Genomic DNA, 17,860 nt, shown 5'->3' with positions numbered 1-17,860 from the left:
ATCATAACCATTAATTGAAAAAAAATAATACATAAATTGTAAGAAACAAATAAATACGCAAAAAAAACGAAGCAACAGTTTTAACGTAAAAGTAACTACCTTCCCCGCTAAATGAAAAAAATATATATGGTTAGCAACGAAAACATCTGGAGACCATGATTCCACAATATTTAAAATTGTCTACGACCGAATTTTGACATGTGTCAAATAATATTTTTCGGGTTTTACGCTAGTGGTTGTAATGTTTAATACCTTAATTAGATTATTCTTTTTATTGGATTGACAAAATTGGTAAATTAAATACGTTGGCGTAATATCGCTAGTTTACAAACAAAAATAACGTCAGTAATATGTGACGTGTAATGAATCTAGCTGAGCTTAGTGACCATTCCACTCCGATATCATTTGATAACGAAACCCCAAATGCTACTATTCTGGCAGAAAGCGATGATAAAGAGAATACACACGAGACGGAAAACCCACCAGAAGAACCAGCCCCCGTTCCGACTACACTTAAAAGAATAACTTTGAATATGGTGTTAAGAGAAGCTCTGTTTTTCTTGGCTTTGGCATTGACAACATACGATGCGCTACAAAATTCGTAAGTGTAAAATACCACCTTAGAATCGTGTTGGATTTAATTTTAAACAATATTTTAAACTGCAATAATGTTGTTAGTTGTATGTTTGCACAAGTTTGGTACATTTGATATTTTATTAGATTTTCCGTGAATGCATTATTTTAAAATAGATGGACCAAAAGGCGATTTAAAATGAATAAAAAATATTAATTACAACCTGTAACAAATACGTCTACATATTTATATTTTGTATGAGATAAATTGGCTTTTGCGACACCTGCTTGGCTATTAATGAGGTCAATAATCCTCATGATCCTATCTTTGGGATATGCACCCCATTTTAATTGCAGTGTTAATGCGTGCACACCAAAACGGAACACACAAATGACTATGTAACTTTATAATTAAAAAAAGAGTATTTAATAAAAATAAACTGTAATTGATTTGCTCTGCGCCGCAAATTTTTCTGTAATTTTTGTGAAATATTGAAATTGGAGAGGTATATTTATTTGTGTCATAAACTTTTACGTACATATTCTGTAAAATTTCCAAATAAATAATAAAATTCATCATCCTCGTCGTTCTCTTCACTGCTAAGGGTCGTGACTGTCTCCCTCTTTGTCTTTTGACATATTATGGATTGTTGTCTTTCACCTCTCCCGACGCATCGTTTTGACCACTGATGTTCCTGTGGTAGCCTTGATTTGGTCAGTCTATATAGTGGGAGATCTTTCTCTCCCTCCGCTTTCTTCAACCCCCATGACCATAGATTTTTCAAGAATGTTCTCGTCTCTTCTGGCGATGTGTCCGAAAAACTGGAGGACGTGCATTAAACGGATGAAGGGGAGTGTGTCATCTACGTTCAGCTGTTTTAAGATGGAGATATTTGTCCTATCCATGGAATTCAGAGCATACGTCTCTAGCACTACATTTCGAAGGCATCTATCCTCTGCCTTTCTCGGGCCTTTATGGTATAGGCAAGAATATGGGGAAGATCAGTGCCCCCACCAAGCGGATCTGCGTGTTAAATAAAATGGAACATGTAGATAGTAAATTTGCGTGTAAATAATTTATTTAAAAAAATAAATTGATATTCTATGAAATAAAGGAAAATGTAGGTCAGTGATTTAAAAAAAAGATCATCACTGACAAGCCATATCAATTAGTTTAACGAGTCTCAAATGTATAATTTTAATAAATAATGGTATTTAAACATACACTTGAATAAAATAATGTTATTTTCATGATGGATGTTAAATTGTTTTCAGGCCGCCTAAGATAGCACGGACTCCGATTGCCGCTCCATTCTTCCCAAAAGGTTCCCTCGTCACGGACTGGTATAAAGGGCAAGTTTCCACCGCTCTCTCGGTCATATCCATGTCGGAGATATCATTCGTGATGTATTATGCTCCGTGGGACGCCGAGAGTCAACATGTCCGCCACGAGTTCGAATTGGCCGCACAAATCTTGTTTAAACAGGTGCGTGCAGGTTAATAGTAGAAAAAGCTAAATGTTGAAAAAATACACAATTTATTAAAATTTTCTAATAAAGTATTTGTACAGTTTAATAATCAATTGACATTTTTCTGTGGGAAACAGCTACACATTTTCGGTAGCTTATAAATTATTACTATGACTGCCTCCCCCACGAGATGTATAAATTAAATCCCAACAATAATTTACCAGGCAATTACTGGAAGCTTATCGTCCTCAATTCCACCTCAATCCCAAAAAAATTTCCTTTCCAGCAGGGTAGTTTCAGCTTAGACGTGCCATTTTAAACCGGTAATACAATAATTATTATTATTATTATGGATAACTTACATAGCGCCATTTTCGTAATATAATACCTCAAGGGCGCTTTACAAAGTGATTATATAAAGATATAAATTTAATTTTGAGTTTTTAGTTTAAGAAAAATATGTACTTTGTCACACATGCTAAGAATTTATTCGAATGATTTAGAGAACAAGTGGGTTTTAAGTTTCTTCCGAAACATCACTCCACTCTCACAGTTTTGGACCTCTGCTGGGAGAGCATTCCATGCCGTAAAGCCTGCGACCGCAAATGCGCATTCGCCGAATTTAGTGCGCTGTTTGCGTAGAGGTATAATAACTTTTCCTTTCGACATAGATGTAGCTGATTTAAATGTAAGACGTCTGTCAGCTAGTTCATCTGGAATGCAGAGTTCCCTTAGATATTCTGGAGCAGAGTTGTGCAGTGACTTATACAAAAGCCAACAGAGTTTGTGTTCCACCCTCTGTGGTAAACGTAGCCAGTGTAGTTCCCGAAATAGTGGAGTGATATGACTGAACTTAGAGATTCCAAAAATAAGTCTCGCTGCGGCATTCAATACAGACTGTAAGCGAGTTATTTTATTCATTGGTAGACCTGCGTAGATACCATTACAATAATCGACTCTAGACACAACAAACCCAATTATTAATTGACAGGCGGCATCAACTGATAACTAACTAGAAAATGCAAATCAAGTTGTGGTAGAGTGGGGTTTAAACCTCGGACCTCTAATTCGTGAGTCCACAACAGTTCCACAGGATTGCAACCCGGTTCCACTGTGTGCGAATAGATATGCGTGAAATTAACTTTATGTGCCTATGTTTACTGACAAATAATATGTGAATTTCACAGGTACATTTTGCGGCCATCAACTGCTGGCACCCGGGAGGAGAGTGTAGGATGATTCATAATAAGATATCAACGTGGCCAATAATTATGGTCTACACGGCCCATCTCAAGAGCATCATCTATACCGGTAAAGGAATAATTTTTTAAATAATAAAATTACTTTATTTAATTAGGGGTAGTGCAATATTACGTACCAAAAACAATGGTTAAAAATTTAACACATTTTTAATACATTCACTTCTGTATGTAATGTAATTATTTAGATAGTTGTAAAAAGAAATTTAAACAACTATGTAGTTATAACTTACATTATAATTAATATGTACAAAAGTAATTTCAGTTACTATGTCATTATGTCATCACTCATAAATTATTTTGCCAGCCATAAACGGCTTTTTATAAAATTCCACAAATTTTATAGAATAAAATTAAACAGAAATAGTTGCATCGTATGTAAGATTAAAAGTTTTAAAAAAATCATAATGGCGTCAAAATGACCTGATTTTAAAAACAAAAGTGTCGTGGCATAGTTGGATAATATACCAATAGAAAAATTACCTATATTTGTTATTCCGTAACTTTAGAAGTTAGAACTCTTGTGTATATATATTCCAGTCTATTTGCCAATTATAAGTACATTATGTAACGTAATATTTTTTGACATTTGAAACCACAATAATTATATCACTTCTGTTAAATGGAATGTTAGCGACGCATCAAATGACCTTTATTTTATGTATGTAAACTTCTTATTACACATACATACATAAAAATATATGTATATAATACCTATTATACTCTTACTAATAACTCGTACCAATAACTTGGTTAAGTCTCTTTTTTGGAGATGAGCTGCATAATTTTTTTATACTTATGTATGTAGTAAAGTAAGCCGGCCTCGTGGTGTAATGGTCAGCGCGTTAACTTACCATGCAAGAGGTCTCGGGTTCGATTCCCAAAATGGTTGTTGTGAAATATTTATTTAAAAGGGTGTTTTCACACTAAAATATTTCATAGTCTCTGAACTGGTACCTGAAGTGTAAGACTGTGATCATCTTACCTTCGTGTAACAAAAATTATTAAGATACACTGCGATTGGATTACCAATGCTGTGCCCTATGCACCATTAGGTGCGGAAAGGGAATGATGATGTAGTAAATGTACCTGAATTATTTTAATAAATGAAATAAATAAATGATACAAAAATATTACTATTTAAGTAACCTTTATTCAATGTTTCACTTCTTTATAAATAATTATATCATTTTAATTTGTACTTCATTAAAAATTAGTTGAGTTTTAAATATATTACTTAGATGTAATAATTGTTAATTTTATTGATTGACAGGTCCTAAAGACTCGGCAAGTATGGTCAAGTTTCTGCGCTTGGTGACAAGACCCATACATAGGGTTACCAATACTGACTCTCTTGTGAAACTTATGACCGTTTGCGGAGTAAGTTCATTTAATTTTAATAATAATTAAGAAAAGTAAGCTCGAGTACTTCAAATACTTCGAATCGTATTGAACGGAAAGGTTGAAGGAAAATGTAGTGTAGGAAGATGATGTACATATCACATGGCTTATAAACTTAAGAAAGTGGGTATGTAGTTCGTTCCAAATCTTTACTCAGAGTGGCTGTGGCCGATGATAGCTCTCTATCTGAAGGTGCCTACAGACATACTCGACATTTGACTATCATTAAGCTGCAATAAATGTCGATTTGCAAATGTCAATGTTGCTTTTACTAACAAGATAATAAACTAAAATACTCCATCGCCTTCAGAATTGGGAAAGTTAGATAGAGGGTGACAGATAAATTTACTATATATACTGAGGTGCACTGACGGTGATATGTGCATGAAAAGAAGTAAATATAAATTCTAAACAGCGAAAAAAAAAAATTCTTTTTCTTCGTTTTTCATGGCCGTTTCACCTCTCAACTCGGGTGTTCTGGCCAGTGTCGAGTTTTTTTGTTTTTTTTTTTACATATTTACACATGTGTTAGTAATAAAATATATACATGTAATAATATAGCATATTTACAGCTTAACACAGATAAGATATTTATATAGAATTTTAAATACATGTTTCTTGGGTAAGGACAGGAAAGTTAGAATATGAATAGGGAATGGGATATTAATATCAGAGAGATCGGATAGGAAATCAGGATAACAATCATTTATGGGGCACCCAAAAAAAAAATTGGTGTAAATCTTCCTCTTCAAGCTGACATTCGCAAATGGCAGAGTCCCGGAATGGATTCTGAACAGGTGAGAACCATTGCAGCAGTGCCCAATTCCGCATATGGAAAACGTCTCAAACTTGTTCAGAATCACTTGAGAAAACCAAGGCTTTTCTGTTACATTTGGCTTCAGTTGGAAAAGATGTCTACCCTTGGCTTGGGAGGAGGCTACCCAATATTCTTGCCATGTGCGAAGTTGCTTCTCCTTCGTCATAACAAGGAGATCACCCAGTGGTAGTAAATTACTGTAGGCGGGATCCCCGGAGTGGACTGCCTCCTTTGCTAACGCGTCCACGAAAAAAAAATTATAAGCATAGAACATTAAATTTTAAAAAAAGGAATTAACCATTCATGAAAGCTTCAAATATGTTTTGCAGTTTGTGGATCTGAAAGGAGATCACAAGACCTCTAAAATGGATCCGGGTAAGTGGTGGGGACTTTCAAATGTCCATGTTGTTTCCAGATATGCTTGGTTTTTGACGATCTTCACATATAGCTGATGAATATCGACCGTGAAATGTCGTTAGTTGCTACCAAGTATGCTCAATTTTTACCATTCTCATTTGTCGCTGATACACAGCCACCAGATACAAACGGAAACAAATATTGAGTGTGTCGGCTCCTTTACTAGCCCATCATAGGCTCATTTTTGCAAGTGTTTGTTTATTTAGTCTACAGTCCTGTGCAAAATCTAGTTATAACACCTTTTAATCTATTCCTACTTTGTTCTAGGCCCTTGTGGTTGGGTTTACACCAATAACTGACAAAGCTAATCACTATTACACAATGTACAGCGTTGCGCTCAAATCTCTAGAGTTGGATCCTTTTGGAGATGTCTGCTTCGCTGTAGTCACATCGGAATCTCTTGCTGAAGAACTGGGTGTGGAGTTTGTTCCTAATGTGAGACTTATGCTGTGGAATGAAACATTGGTAAGAAAATTGATCCCGTTTTTGAACTTTTATATTTATTTTATTTATTTATTTATATATAAGCCCAATGGGTATTTTTAAGGACATATTTATACATAGAAAATTATTATAAAAAAAGTAGAAAGACTGAATGGTATATAGTGATTTTGTGGGAGTGGAAGCGGGAGAGAGGTGTTTATAATTGATTTTGATTAAGTGATCGTTTGAAAGAAGACAACTTGTTATCAAAGAAGTCAAGACTGGTATGTTTGTTGGCAGACCTAAGAATTCTGGGCATAGGGGAATGAAAACCATAGTTAGTTCTATGGTTATCGGTATGAAAGAGTAAGTTTTGTCTGAGGTTTCTAGTTGGGATATTTAATTTTATTGAGTTCAGTAGTTCAGGCGCATCAAAGAGTGAGTTGAAAATTTTAAATATGACTAGAAGGTCATATTTCTAGTTAATTGAAATGAATTCTTTCATTGGATTCTCAATTCTTCTAATATCATATTTTTTAAAATTATTTTTTGAAAATATAATGTTTCGTTTTTCTGTTTATAATCATTGTAATATTTAAATTATTTTATTGTAAAATTTATATTTGAATCACTAACTTTTTGTGTGAATGCAGAATGTTTATTGGCAATTGGATGATTTGAATAAATAACCAAATAAACAATATTTCCTTTAGTCCACTCCTGTCTAGTTTTAAAGATCATACCTATCTAACTTCACATTTTCCATCTTTAGATGAACAACATAACAAAAAGACTTGACTTATTAGCTCCATATATGTTAGATGTAATATTTAGTAATCGATGTTAAAATAAAATAGGATAGAATGCATGAATTAATTAAACCTTGATAAAGAAGCTTGTTTAGCTTTGAAATTAGTCGGTAAAAAAATGTAAAATTAGTGTTTAAAAACAAAGCTGTTTTATTTTTTGATTTTTTTTATTTTATTCAGAAAACATACAGTCATACAAAATAAGTATTAAAAACAACAATTTTTTAACATAAAAAGACCAATTAAGTTTTCATAAATTAAAAAGATATAAACATTAAATGTGACAAAAAAATAAATAAGAATTTTAAGTGGAAAAGAATAATTGTTGACATTTGCGTTTTCCATGGAGGTAATAAATTAAAATAAATAAAAATACCGAATGTACACTCCGAGCCATCCACGCACACACATGAACGCACATATAAAACATACACAAACATATACATTACATGCGGCACATATACATAGCATAAACAACTCAGGATGCACATTCAGCAACTATCCCAAATAATCGACCCCATGAAGAAATTTTCAGTACAAATGCAACGTGCAGTTAAAAATGTCTACATCAATACTGAGTCCGTTATAATTTCTACAGGTACGTCTAATGAATGAATTCGAGGTATAATTGTTTTTACAAGTTGGTACATAAAAAAGGGAATTTAATCTAGTATAGCGAAGAGGACAACGGAAACCAATATTTTGTAAAAGATATGGCGAATCAACTATTTTATATTTATTTTATCTTATTGTAAGTTTATTCTTTTTAGCAATCGATAGGAATTTTTCCTCTTTTCATTAAAAAATCTGTGGAAATAATGGTTTATGAATGAAAACAAATAAATCATAATTATTTGTCCTAATTCTATACTCTTTTATTTCTTTCCTGCAGCTAATGGTGCAAAGCGTATTGCAAATAAATGACCAGATGCAACGTCACTTGATCATTAATTACCCGGATTTTTTTTGCAGGAATTTCCCGAGGACACTACTTTTAAGGTGGACCCCATAATGCAATGGGTGTGGGGGCACGTGTCCAAAAAAGTTGGCTGGTACACTCCGCAGTGGCAGAAGTCCTTCAACCTACAAAAAACTTTCACAAATGGACCTGCTTTGATTCTCTTCACACCTAGGAACCAATATTATGAACAAATTCCCAATTTCAACCTAGTAAGTTACGATTTTCACCTCCCATTTTAAGGGTGTAATGTGAATCTTTTTATTCTTGGAAAATCATTGAAAATAAGTATAGAAACACTGGCCTCTTCAAAGCAAATAACCTTGTTTTGTTTTGAAACATTTTTACAGGAGTTTATGGAACTTCAAACAGATATTTTAAATGATGCATAGGTATATCACAACTATTACATCATTTAATATATAATCACTAATAATAATTTAATATGAATAACTTAATGTACTTTTTAATTAATATTAATATGTGCAAGCCTTACCTCCCAATTAAAAAACAGCTGTTATTTTCAATTAATAAGTTTTTTTTTCAATATTTTATTTTAACATATTATGTTTGTATCTAATACATATTAATGTTTTTTAGTATAAAATTTTGACCAATCTCTTCTTTTGACCAGTCTGTTTTTTGGTTGCCTGGAAGATATATTTTAGCAATAAGTCAGCCAAAGTACTTATTCTTTGTACTTGAAGTTTTAAATAAATACAACAAATATAATTAAATAGGGAGGGAAAAATATTCATTAGAACTATGTATTTACGGAAATTAACAAAGCATTTTGAAAATTTTTGCATAGCTTCAGTGTTGGGTCAAAATTATTAACATAACTCATATTAGATAAGAATAACATAATTAACAATGAATTAATTCAGTATTAGTATGTATTTTATTTTTATTAGGAAAAAATCACAGTATTGATCATGTATTTAAATAGTAGCATCAAAAAATTAAATATTAAAATATTATAAAATAAAAATTCTACTACTATATTGGCTTTTTGAATTTTTACACAATCATATTCCTAATGCCATGTTTATTATATTTTAGCCCTGGCAGATATCATCCTTTTTAGGATAAAAGTCTTATTTAAAAATATGTATTTAAAAAAACAAAAAAATAAATAAATATCAAATGTTAATGGTAAAAAAATATGTCAAAAATAATTGTTTTTTTGCAGCTTCAAGAAATATCTTTAGAATACAACAACTGCGGTGTTCCTTGGATCACGGAGATGGCCAAATTGTGTTCTGAACAGAGGCGAAAATACCTGGAATACGAACAAAATATGACACTCATGTGTTCTGAATCATCGTTTGATATTTTCCCTCACGAGTTTGTTCCAAAGTCTTCCCCCACCCACCCACCGGTGATGAAGGCCTCTAAAAAGTCTTGGTTGAATAAAACGACATGTAAAAGCGAGCTGAATAGCAAGAATTTGCAGTCATTTTTGTTTCGTGAACACACACATACCCATTCCCAAGTCGGATCACGATCTCTCGATGTTGTCGGCTGGCCCGGATGTTGTTCCAAGAATGAAGAGAGTTGTCATACCAATACTCCGACCGAAACAGAAGAGGAATCCAGTGAGGATTTTGGAACGCTGCTCAAAGAATACATTATGGAAAATGATAATAAACAGTAAGCAAATTTCATGTATAAAAAAATATATGTATGTTGCATGTGAAGAAGGTAGTTTTCAACTTCAATGGATGACTTCTGATCAGTCTGTTTCTCTCTACAACTGGATATAGGCCTCTTCCAAATTTTTCCATGTCTCTGTCCTGGGCACTCTGTTTCCACTCATGTCCCACGAGTTCAACGATGTAGTCTTCCTACCTTCCTTTTGTTTGTGGATACATGAACATTTAACAAATACATTAAAATAAAATAAATTAGCTTTACACAATCGAGTCACTGAGTATATAATTCTATTTATTATTCTTTTCTAGATTCAAAACATCGTTGTTGGTCAATGACAACGATACTCGCGCCCCGATTAATCTTCTCAAACGCCGAATGAGAGAAATCTGCATCCTTTTGACTCTGGGCCACAAACACCACGCTCAGGTGTACCCCATACTGGACAGATCAGAACAGACGGCCAATATTGACGGGTTGGCGTGCAAGACGAACCGCTCCCTAGCTATGTTTGCCATAGACAGCTTGAGCAATCACCATTTTGCGGAATCATTGGGGATCGATATATTGAATGCTAAGGACCACACTGCAGTGATTATATTGGACAGTGAGGTTTGTATGACTAACAAAAATTGTTATTTTGTGTCTTATGATGACAAACTATCTTACAGGGTGTGAAATTCGATCATGGAAAAAAGAAAAGTATCGTACATAATGAGGAAATTCATTAAACTAAGCCAAAAAAATATTTTTATGTGTTTTTTCATCGCTACGATTTTTAAAAGTTTTGTGATTTTGAAATTACTCTTCGGTGAGTTTTGCTGATTAGTGTGTTGGCTTCCCATAAATTGGAAATCTATCACAACAAGCAATTCTTTCATTGTTTTTCTGAATCTTCCTCATTGTAAATTTTTTACTTTTGATCATAATTTATTAATATATTACAACGGAGATTCTAAGCTTTTTGCCATTATACCCACGATATATTTATACAATTTTTTACAAAAATCAACAGATGGAAGAATTGAAGGAATATAGATGTTCAAACATAGGCAGAATGGTGGATGTTATACAGTGTGTAAAGTGGCCATTTAAACCAGCCAATGACAGGTCGTAAGCCCAGTAAATGCCCAGACTTCTATATTCTCTTCTATAAAATGCTCTTCATCTCTGTTGCAATATGTATATATATTTTTATTTAAAAAGAAATATAAATTTAAACTCAACCCAGGTTGTTCCTAAAAAGCCTTATGTAATAATAAAATTTAAAATATTAAAATTTTATATGGTTCTTAAGATTAGATATTAAATATTATTTTATTTTTTCTAATATTTACATTTTGCAGTCCGAGTCTCAGTACGTGCTCCGCGAACCAGTGGGAGAAAATTCCTTGCGTGAGTTTGTATTCAACTTTACGACTAACAATTTGCCGAGGGACCTGCGAACTGTTACTGTGAACGCCGAGTACACCCACTACTATGGGGCGGAGGTGGCCAAGAGGCATGCGGCCAGTGGGAATGACAGGGACTTCTCCCCCAGTGCCAATCCGTGGTGCCAGACTGACAAAACTAATGGAGATATTGTCTGCATCACAGAACTCAACACATCCAATTTCCAAGACTTCATAATGCAACGCGATAAGGTACCTACTCAAATAATCAATCATTTATTTATTTATTCATTGCAATAGTATTATACACCACATTCAAAAGTTATGTATCTCCAACTCCATGAGTCCAAAAGCCCTGTGTTGATTTGGCATACATAATACTATCAAAAGCGGAAGCATGTTTAATAATACAAATACAAAAATATTCTTCTTCTGCCTCGTTCTCTTCACTGCTGGATAGGCTTCTTCCAAACATTTTCACTACTTTCTATCCCCCGCTTTTTCCACCCATGTTCTACCGGGTATCGAGGCCATGTCGTCAGCCCATCTTTGTGGCCTTCCAACACCTTTTGGCTTGCCCATGGTCTTATTCTGTGTCTCCACCTGTCATCATTTTCTCTTGCCAAGTGTCCTGCCCACTGCCATTTTAATTTTGTTGTACTATCCATGATATCTACGACTCCAGTTCGACTTCAATTTCTTCATTTATTATTCTGTCTCTTAGACATACACCGAGCATCTGTCTTTCCATGGATTGTTGTGTGCATTTTAGTTTCTGGCTACTTTTCTGTGTCACTGGTTTCTAGTCCTTATATTGTCGATGGCAATATATACGATTCATAGACTTTAGTCTTTGTAAGCATACAGGGACTAGTTTATTTTAAAAAAGTATTTTAGCTTGCGAAAAGCTGCCCAACTAAGTCCTATTATACTTGGCAACTTTACTGTCTGGTTGTCTTTACCAAGTTTCACTATGTGTCCTAGGTGTATTTATCAACCACATCGATTTTATTATGTTAACCGGCTAAGCGCCATAAGCACTTTAATGCGCTATTCGTTTCCGTATTCAAAGGGCCGGTCATACAAAAATAACACATACAGACGTGTGCCTTTGTACGCGCTTAACACATCGATGTTAAGTATTCCGAACTTAAATTAAATTTTAAATTTTGCACACTCTGAGACATCTGTGAAAAGGTTGATGAAACACAACAAATTATTAAAATTATTGACACGATACCGGTTCAAATGAGAACTATCTTTGACATTTAACCTACACAGAATATTTTCCATTTCCGTTTCAATGTTTATTGATGTTTTTCAATATCCATGTTTATCAATGTTTTCTATATATGTTGTAATGTTTATATCTGTTGTAATGTTTATATCTGTTGTAATGTTTATATCCGTTGTAATGTTTATCAGTTGTAATGTTTATATCCATTGTAATGTTTTCTATATATGTTGTAATGTTAATCAATTTGTTGCAGGCAGTGCTGGTGGCGCTGTGCGGCGCAGGCTCAGGGGCGTGCGGGGGGCTGCTATCGCTCGCGCTGCTGGGAGCGGCGCGCGCACTGGCTCCGCTCGGGCGGCTGTGCGTGGCTCGCATCGACCCCGTCAGGCACGACCTGCCCTGGCAGTACACCGTGCCCCACTACCCCACCCTTGTCCTTTTCCCGGCCAGAGCGTGAGTATATCTTGATTACTATTAAAAGTTTTACCGGGTACACATAGCACATCCTAAATTTAAAATAAAAGTATAACCTTAACCTTCATATTGTTGTCTTATATAATATATTATTTTTTCTCTTAACTGTGTAACATGTTCTCTCATTATATTTGTGAAAAACTTTAACTGGATTTATGTACTATTTTTTATATTTTCATAAAACAACTGTTGTTTTTCCTAAATAAATATTTTTAAAAAGTAAAATAAAAAATAAAAAAAAATAATAAATTCTGACCAATCCAAAACCAATCCAGGCATATATCTCCAAAACCTGGATTATGACAAAGAATATTGAAGGAATGATTGCAGCATTCGAGAGAAGGATTTTCAGAGTTGTCTATGGCCCTGTGAGATAAAACAACTGGCTTTGTCACTACAATAGGGAGCCATATGATATCTACGGAGTGCCTGATGTGATCAGTTCTATGAAGGTGGGGCGCTTGAGGTGGGCTAGCCTGCCTCAGCGCAGATACGACAACATTGGAAGTGGGGAACTGACGAGGAAGAGCATCAGACCGACAAGAGTGGAGGGGCCTCCTAGATACAGCACTGGCCCATCCAGGACTGTCGAGCTTATGATGATGATAGATAATACAGAATAAATTATTAAAAACACCTTCATATGCCAAATTTTTTAAATAGTTTTAGCTTTATGACTTACCCGCTTGATGGCCGTATGACACACACTAACACTTGAGTGCCACTGTTCTCAAACACTGTCATATTTTAATTATTTTTTTGTGACTAGGAATATTTTATATTACAGGAAAGAGGAGAGCAGATCTTATCCGGAGAATCAGCCAATTACTGTGGAAGGTGTACTGGCATTTATACTCGCAGGAATAGAGCCTCCATTAAAAATTCATGCTAAAGTTTTACTGTGCAACCAAACAAAGGTATTCATTGTAATTATATGATAACTTCTATTAAAATATAAGTTGTATATTTAAAATACTTGGAACACTTCCACTTATTTATTTGACCAATTGGCGCTTTCACTCTCTAACAAGCATCTTCAGACTGGTAAATATTAAACAGTGTAAAGATCATTTATATTAAACTAAATATTATCTTACGTATAGGTACATTTAAAAAACACAAGTCGATAGAGATATAATAATAATATTCATTATGTTTTATTGAGGTATTCATTTTTCAAATATACTGACTTATATTCATTATTAATTTATGTTAGTCAAATTTTTGTCATTTGAAATGCATTTTTATTTCTATTGATTATTTGTAAAATGTTCTATGGTATCACAGTTTGATAAAATATACGGAATTTGTGTATATTAAAAAAAAAAAACATTTATTTATTCCTCAATAATGATATTGTTCCCTTCAAAGTAATCACTATTACGTATTTAAATACGAAATTAAAATGCTCCATGTATTTTTTATCAAACTTTGCATATCGTCACTCTTACTTCTAAGACTCGACTCGTAAATCCACAAATGGTCAAAAATGATATTTGGACTTTTTTGACGTTTTCTGTTAGGACTTCAAATAATCTGTACGTATGTAAAACTTTTATATCCGTACAGTGTTGCATTGTTTAAAAAAATAATTATAAAAAAAAAACACTAGGTACTGAAATAAACACTGTTTTTACTCTTCCCCAAAAAAATTTATGTTTGATATTTTAAATTTGATAGTTTTCATTAATCTAGCTGAATAAATGTCTGTACTACGATGAAAAGATATATTTATTGTTAACTAGTCAACTTAAGTCATTTTTCACCATCAAGATGACGGAATTTCCAATAACATTCATATTTATATTTCAGGATGATGACAGCATGAAGAGTTGTCTCACCAGCGTGCGTTTTGAAACCGTTTCCCTCATCGGGAAAACACTGCGACAATGGCGCCGGTTCCACGACACTTCCATCAAGAGCCTCCTCCTCAAGCGCCTGCAGTGTCTGCGATCTCTGGCCATCACTCTCGGCTCCCTAAACACCACCAAGCTACCCCCAAACCACCCGGTACTGTCTTCATTCTACCAGTCCATTAAAACCCTTACCCAGATTTGGAACATAGACATTCCGCTATCAAAGATCACCCACTTAAGATCGCCTACTAAATCTGTAAATATCTCTCTTTTATGATACATATATTGTCTTTGATATGGTCGAGCCATGCGTATCCACTTTTTAAATATTTCGACGTATTATATACGTTGTTTGAAAGCATATTGTGACTGTGATGATGTAATATATTTCAAAAATAGAACTGGAAGCTGATATTAGATAGTGAAATGTAATTTTTAAATTATTATTTTGTTAACAATTGATATTTTATTTACCTTTGTGTGTTTTAGTTATTTTCGCAATAAAAAACTGATTCCTGTCAGTGGTTGAGTAATATTTGGTTCCTAATGTTTATCTCACTGTGTTCACATTCATCTATTAGAAAGATAATTTTTAAAAGCAGTGCCTTCTAAATTCATATACATAAATGAGTTATGCAATTAATTTTGTTAATCTAAACATTTTTTTTCAATAAGTAGTGTCAATTTTTAATATAGGTTGACTCATATCTGTTTATGTGTTAGCCGTTAGAAAGGTTAAGTGGCAAGATGTTTACATACAGTGAAACTCCAATTTTAATGTGTGCCAGATTTCATTGCTTTTAAAATAAATCACCGAATTAGAATCACATTAAAAACTTAATTAAACATGTCCAGCAATGTTCATTGCACAGTTTAAAATTAAAAACATCTCTTTTATTTTTTATTTCCTGATAACGATCCGGATATTTGGCAATCCGGATGACTGGATTTCGGATAAACGGAGTTCTACAGTATTAATATTTACTATGTATTAACTAAAGAAGTATTTTCATTTTGCGAATGCCAAAATATAGAGTCGATAAAAATATAATTTTGGTATATGTAAGTTTAATAAATTAAATCTATTAAATTTATTACCAACTAATGTTCTTTTACGGGTCGTGTTCTTGACTTCTATGGCGGGGGATAAAGTTGACGCATTCCTGAGCGTTGCGCTGAATTTTTCATCCATTTTCATTATTAAGAGTTAATGTCCTGTGTGTAATAATGTTGGTCTTGCACAATATGATGTATTGTGTTATAAACAGAAAATGATAAGTTGCTCTCTTCGATCGATACTCTAGATTTCTGGTAAAATAATTTGGCTCGTGCGTGTCATCGTTTATGGATGATGTGCCCACATGTACTCTGTTTAATGGTAACAAATAATGATACATCTTTAAAAAAAACAGATTCGCCACTTTGGCATTAATCCAACAATAACTAATTGTCCTAATTGATAATAATTATTTTGAATTTTGTAAGCAAATTTCAAGACCTTCATAAGCATATGTTTCTAAAATCTTAAAATAATTTTTAATATATAGAGCCTCAAACGAAAATGTGGTTTGACTCAAATAATGTATTGAAATTATCTCAATTTTTGTAGTACAATCACAAAGTAATTGCAGTGTTAAACTGTGTTTTTTTTTAAACATGCTCAGAGACATTAAATCTTTTTTCTTATTTTCAGATAAATTTTAATTAATGCTTGAAGCCACCCCTGTCTTGAATATATAAAGTGACACTAAATTTAATATAATAATTGGCAACACCACTGTTGGTTGTATGAAATAAAATATGATCTAGTTGGCACTGGCTTAAATTATCTATGATTCTTTACTTAATTTTCAATTGAAATTCCAAATAACGGTGCTTATTTTGGATTAATCTTTTTAATAATTTTCTGTTCCTATTATTGAAAATATGATACATATCAAATTGCCGTAGATATTTGAATTAGAAAGATCAATGTAATAATTAGTGAACAAATAAATTTTGTAACTAAAATTAAAAAGAAAGATGTATATTGTAATACTTAGCTAGTCTTATATCAATATAAAATTATGTAATATTTATAATGATTGCATATTATTTATTCTTAAATTTGTCGCCAAATTTTAAATTCAATTCTGACATTTTAATCATGTTATGAAATTTGTTTAGCCCGTACTTGTATTAAAATTATGTTTGTAAAAAATATTACATATTTTGCTGGTATTTCTCATTAGGTACATATTATATTGAAATCAATATTCAGCTTACATAGTCCTATCCTAATCCTATGAAATTTGTTTAGCCCATACTTTTATTAAATTTATGTTTGTAAAAAAATATTACAAATTTTGCTGGCATTTCTCATTAGGTACATTTAAATTAATATACAGCTTACATAATCCTATAAAGAAATTCAAAATCATAATACATATTAGTTTACTGTAAAAAGTCTCTAAGTAACAATAAATAATATTGCTTATTTCAGAACTCGCCTGTAGTCAGTAAATGTGAAGCAGCTTAAAAAGGCGCGACATACAGCTTTGAATTCACAGTAAACTGGCAAACACAGTTAGTCTTTTTTACTGTTCTACGATGTTGATGCCACAACTTTCATTTTTCAGAACATAAATTCAAATTATCATTCTATGAGGTGTCCAATTTTATGTCATTTGCTGGTTTAAGTGATTATTTAATTAATCTTATTGCAAGATATCTCAACAGCGATGGAAAATATGTAAGTTTAGGCATTTACAGGGCGTATGCCCGCTTTGAGCGGTCACTTTTCACACGGTTTAACATTCACCATTCTGCCTGTATTTCAACATAATGGTTTCAAATTATGTGTATTATGTTGTTAACAATGTTTACTGTCACAACTTCAACATCTTTTGTACCCACAACATCTGTCCACTTGCCACCTCAATATCCTTTGATCATCCACCACATTAAGACCTCGTGTAGTGAATTGCGCGTTTATTTTGTTGAACGTGTGTCGCATCATAGACTTTGTTTCCACCAACCACAAATGTTCAGCTCTAGATCGGGGGCCTGTCCTAGTGTTGGCGCCGTTTGCAATTGACTAGTTGGACCACCGCAATTCCATCAAGAACGAATCAGGTTAGTGGCATC

At 33.2% G+C, this 17,860-nt stretch overlaps 1 protein-coding gene across 1 annotated transcript; it reads left to right on the top strand.

Moving 5' to 3' along the window:
* Positions 1-172: 172 nt before the first annotated feature.
* Positions 173-15,264, top strand: LOC148284031 (thioredoxin domain-containing protein 11). The gene is made up of 12 exons (XM_088242814.1): positions 173-601; positions 1,849-2,059; positions 3,230-3,353; positions 4,575-4,681; positions 6,204-6,401; positions 8,141-8,338; positions 9,319-9,779; positions 10,091-10,391; positions 11,126-11,422; positions 12,661-12,857; positions 13,666-13,795; positions 14,691-15,264. The coding sequence occupies exons 1-12, from the start codon at positions 363-365 to the stop codon at positions 15,009-15,011; spliced, it is 2,784 nt and encodes a 927-aa protein (XP_088098940.1). The 5' UTR covers positions 173-362; the 3' UTR covers positions 15,012-15,264.
* The last annotated feature ends 2,596 nt before the right edge of the window (positions 15,265-17,860 follow it).

Source organism: Micrasema longulum, unplaced genomic scaffold, assembly GCF_059751315.1.
Source record: "Micrasema longulum isolate JH-2025_06_02 unplaced genomic scaffold, ASM5975131v1 h1tg000165l, whole genome shotgun sequence".
NCBI classification, from domain to species: Eukaryota; Metazoa; Arthropoda; class Insecta; order Trichoptera; family Brachycentridae; genus Micrasema; species Micrasema longulum.
The sequence above is the reverse complement of the archived record's forward strand: the minus strand, read 5'-3'. Positions and strand labels throughout refer to the sequence as shown.